The 4,885-nt window shown below is 37.1% G+C and overlaps 1 protein-coding gene across 1 annotated transcript; it reads right to left on the bottom strand.

Moving 5' to 3' along the window:
- Positions 1-570: 570 nt before the first annotated feature.
- Positions 571-3,661, bottom strand: LOC113750599. Its single transcript, XM_027294560.1, has 3 exons — positions 3,205-3,661; positions 1,451-1,539; positions 571-972 (listed from the first exon to the last, which is right to left on the bottom strand). Exons 1-3 carry the CDS (start codon positions 3,659-3,661, stop codon positions 571-573), a joined length of 948 nt encoding a protein of 315 aa, XP_027150361.1.
- Positions 3,662-4,885: the final 1,224 nt, after the last annotated feature.

Genomic DNA, 4,885 nt, shown 5'->3' with positions numbered 1-4,885 from the left:
TAGTGGGATAAAATCCAAACCCAACAAAATAAAGGATCGGTAGGATAAAACTCAATTCTGACAAAATAACCGTTCGATGGGATAAAATCCAAACTCGATACGATTGGTGGGATAAAACCTAAATCCAATAAAATAAAGGGTCGATGGGATAAAACCTATGTTTTTAGACTCGGACCGAGAGTCGACTCGGCTGAACTCAGGGGTCAGGGGTCAATGGGTTCGACCGGAATAGATAGGGGGGTCGAACCGGATGACGTCATATATATATATATTCCTGCAAATCAAATTTACAAAATATAACTATAAATCCAATCATCTAAATTTATATCCAATTCATCAAACAAATCACCAAATTCATCCAAACTCACAAAATTTATAAAATAGAAATCTCATACATGTTTAATCCCTGACTAACAACAATCCAAATAAGGTAACAATTTCAAGTTCATTTTCCCTAAGATTTCAGTCATTTCCTAACAGAAATTCTTTACTATATAGTTGCAGACAAAAGGAAAGTTCCATAAAGCAAAAAGGTCTTGCACACCGAAGTCAGTCTGCCACCACTCTACATCATTTTCTTTTCACATGCACCTCGATGATGTCATTCTCCTCCATTTCAATTTTCAAGCCCAGTAGGGGTTGCGGTAGGACTAATTTTACTCCATCAAAACAAAAAACTAGATTCTGCAAATCAAGCTTGACCTTGTCGGCATACATCTTGAAGAGTCTCTCAAATTTATCATCCACGAAAACTCTAAATTGCTTGGGTCCATCCTTGTCCTGGATCGTAATAACTTTCTTTGCTCTGTTCTGGCAAGCATCTGAGGGCTGTTCTGCAACACCTCTTGTAGAAGATTGTGATGATGCATTAAGGCGACTTTTCATAGATTCTGCAGCAGCGAACTCTCGTCTCACAGATTCCTCAACAGCTTTCAATGCGTCCTTTGCTGATTGGGTTAGTGAAGCCAATTCCTACTTTTTCAAGTGACAACGGTGGAGGCTTTTAGATTTAGGGTTATCGGAGCTGAAGAGGAAAGGAAGAAAACTACGAAATGAGAAGCAAAGTAGCTGACCCAAGTTTTTTTAATTTTGTCCTATTTTTTCAGTCATTTTTTAACTATTTTTAGTTGGTCAGTCAAACTTTTGACTGAAAAAAAGCAAAAAAAAGGGCAAAAAAAACCAGGGTTGATCAAAATTATCTGGTTCACCACCGGGTTTGACCGAGTTTTTAATACCCGAGTTTTTTAACTAACTCGGACCGGATGCCTGACAGGTTCCCGGTTCGATCGGTTCGACCGGCCGGTCCGGTCCGAGTCTGAAAACACAGGATAAAACCTAATTCCAACAAAATAAACTTTACATGAAGATTGTGTTTGAATAAAAAGGTGTGAAATGATTTTTGTTATTTTTCTAAACAAATATTGAATTTACTTATTGAATCAGATATCACCTTTGCAATAAAATTGCTCCAGTGTAGGTCAGACTTGACTGAATAATTGCTAATTTCTTGTTCCTTCAAGAAACGTATGTAGTTCAATCCTGCAAAAGAGAATAAAATAATTGTGACGAAATATATTGCCTACACCATGCGGTCCCTAAAGTCTTGAGAAACATGAGTCTTTTGATATCAATTAACTGTTTGATTCGAAAATCTTGTATAATCCTTCTTCGACCTGCTAGTATCTATGCTCGGTCGACTGTGCTTAGATCATAAGAAATATGTTTATGCACCAAATATGATAAATTACAGGGATTGTTTCTTGGTCGAATTAAAAGAAAACAAATAAAAATTTTAGATAAAATTATTTCATGCAAAGACTCCAAAATAGAGTAAAATAATTTTTCAACGAGAAAAATGATTCTTATTAAGTTTTACAGAACAACTTGAAGACAAATTTGAATGGCCCTTTTAGATGAGAAAACGTCACATTTGACTTCTTTGGATATCGTATTCTTGAATATTTAGTGCTGCCAAAGAGCCTCAATACAAGAATAATCCCAAACGAACATAGTCACCAATTTCTTAACAGTCGACCCTCAATTTTTCATTTTCGACTCGGTCAGTGATTCCAAACCCTACTTTAGCGCCCTTTCGGATTTTCACTAAGATTGTCCCCGCCCATTTATTTTTCTTTTGCTTTTGTTTTTTTTCCTTTCTCTTTTTTGTTTTCTTTTTCTTCTTCTTTTTTTTCTTAATTTTCATTTTTCTTAATTTTTTTCAAGCTTTATTTTCTTCTCTTTTTTTTAGAAGGCGCCCTTTCAGATTTTCACCTATTGAACAAATTTAACAGCAACCTTTATCGATTCAGAAATATGTTTCAAGATTAATGGCATCAGTGTGACAATCCTTTCCTTGCAAAATTGGTGAAGGTGTGTTAACATCATTTGCCATTTGATTAAGCAATTTTCATTAAAAATACTACTAAGATGGAGACCGGGACTTTATGATTTTTGTAATTGGGTCAGGTGTGGTGTTAAGAACTGTGAAGGAGGCTCACAAGCAAATTTTAAAGGGTTTCAAAAATCCTAAAACTGCATCTTATAACTTCTTGCCCCAATTTAGGGCTATTAAAACTAAAAAATTGTCCCAGTTTGGCTTTTGGCTTTTTTTTTTTTACATATGAAAGATAAAATTTGGCCTAGTGTGGGGTTTGCGATATTTAGGAAGCTATCAAATGAAGGAGTAGATTATTCTGGAGATTCAAAGAGGAGAACTAGGGATAAAATGTTCAAAGGGAAAAGAAGAAGGCCTGCCTTTTAGTTCACCTTAGACCATATTTCAAAAGAAAAATTCACATAATCAGATAAAAAACTTCTTGCACATGTCCGAATTAATTGGTTGAGGAAAAATCTGTCCATCAATATCTATGAGAATCAGTGCTCCTCCAGGCAATACCTTTTAGACAATGAAAGGTCCTTGCCAATTTGGAGCAAATTTTCCTTTAGCTTCGTCTTAAATGAAAAGAATTCGTTTCAAGATTTTGTCCCCTTCTTAAAATATGCGAGATTTGACTTTTTTATTGTAAGCACGGGCCATTCACCTTTGATAGCACTGTTCGTAGCAAACAGCATTTAACCATTTTTCATCAATCAAAGATAGTTGCTCGTGTCGTTGTTTAATCCATTCAGTTTTCTCCAACTAAATTTTCATTAAGATGCGCAAAGAGGGGATCTCAACCTCCACGGGTAATGCTGCTTCCATACCATGCATGAGAGAATAAGGCATTGCCCCAATAGAAGTTCTTATTACAGTCCGATAAGCCATTAATGCATACGGCAGTTTCTCATGCCAATTTCGGTGTCTTTTTGTCATTTTGTGAATGATTTTCTTCAAATTTTTGTTCGCGGCTTCTACCACTCCGTTCATTTGAGGCCTATAGATAGTCGAATTCCAGTGTTTGATCTTGAATTGTTTGCATAATCTATCTATCATATCATTATTGAGATTTCTGGCATTGTCAGTGATCAGCATCTTTGGCACCCCAAAACGACAGATAATGTGATCCCTCAGAAAATCGGATACTATTTTCATGGTCACACTCTTGTAAGATGCTGTTTCAACCCATTTGGTGAAATATTTGATTCCCACCAGGATGACTTGATGCCCATCCGAAATTGGGGGATCAATAAATAACCTCCACCTAGGGTATTGCTCATTCATATCTTCTGATGCGCCAATAAATAAGATCTCCTCGTCAGGAAAATAGGTATAAATGGTTGGTAATCATTTTCCCTTGGATTCTCGACCAAATGATCTGCTATAGCTTGACCATTGATTGCCTTCTACGTAGTGAAAATGATATCGAACTCTGAAAGAATCATCTGCTACTTTGCCATACGGCCCGTTGGCATAGGTTTTCCAAACAAATATTTCAGAGGGTTGGAGCGGGAAATGAGGTAGATAGTGTGACTGAACAAGTAATGCCTCAACTTTTGAGTGGCCCAAGCTAATGCATAACAACTCCTCTCAAGAAAGGAATAGTTGGCCTCGTATGCGGTGAACTTCTTACTGAGGTAATAGATGGCTTGCTCCTTCTTCCCCAAATCGTCATGTTGTCCCAATACGCATCTTATAGCCTCATCCAGCACAGACAAATACATGATCAGAGTTCGACCGGGCTTGGGTGGCACTAAAATCGGAGGGTTCAACAGATAATCCTTGATCTTATCAAAAGCTTGCTGACATTTTTCGTTCCAGTGCATCGGCGCATTCTTCTTCAATAATTTGAACAAAGGCTCACATGTTGAGGTTAATTGAGCGATAAATCTACTGATAAAATTGATCTTTCCCAAAAAGATCTTCACCTCCTTCTGAGTTTTCGGTGTGGGTATCTCTCGAATTGCTTTGATTTTTGCCGGATCAACCTCAATTCCCTTTTTACTGACAATGAACCCTAACAATTTACTGGCGGGAGTCTCAAAAGCATGTTTTGCAGGATTCAGTTTCAAATTGTATTTCCTCAACCTTTCGGACAGTTTCTTTAAGTCAACCAGATGATCCTCAACTTTCTTGGATTTAATGATATGTCGTCCACATAGACTTCCATCTCCTTATGAATCATGTCGTGGAACAAAGTGATCATGGTCCGTTAATAGGTGGCTCTGGTATTTTTTAATCCGAACGGCATTACTCGATAGTAGAAAGTTTCCCATGGAGTAATGAAAGCAGTTTTTTCTCTGTCTTCTTCGATCATCAGGATCTGGTGATACCCAGCGAAACAGTTACCAAAAGATTCAATTTCATGTCCCCCCGTGTTATCCAGAAGAATATGAATGTTTGATAGCAGAAAATCATCCTTCAGATTACCTTTATTGAGATCCTTGTAATAGACACATATTCACACTTCTCCATATTTTTTGGGAACATGCACAGGATTTAAAAGCC

The sequence above is a fragment of the Coffea eugenioides genome, chromosome 10 (genome assembly GCF_003713205.1).
Source record: "Coffea eugenioides isolate CCC68of chromosome 10, Ceug_1.0, whole genome shotgun sequence".
Taxonomy (NCBI): Eukaryota; Viridiplantae; Streptophyta; class Magnoliopsida; order Gentianales; family Rubiaceae; genus Coffea; species Coffea eugenioides.
Note: the sequence above shows the minus strand (reverse complement) of the source record. Positions and strands in the feature narration are given on the sequence as shown.

What these genes read in the sequence shown, in the direction of transcription:
- LOC113750599 (XM_027294560.1), bottom strand. Translation starts at nt 3,661, where the DNA reads ATGAATGAGCAATACCCTAGGTGGAGGTTATTTATTGATCCCCCAATT. An exon ending in GCCTTATTCTCTCATGCATG is followed by an intron (nt 1,540 to 3,204) that starts GTATGGAAGCAG and finishes TCTCTTTTGCAG; the next exon opens with GATTGAACTACATACGTTTC. An exon ending in GGAGCAATTTTATTGCAAAG is followed by an intron (nt 973 to 1,450) that starts GTGATATCTGAT and finishes TTGAAAAAGTAG; the next exon opens with GAATTGGCTTCACTAACCCA.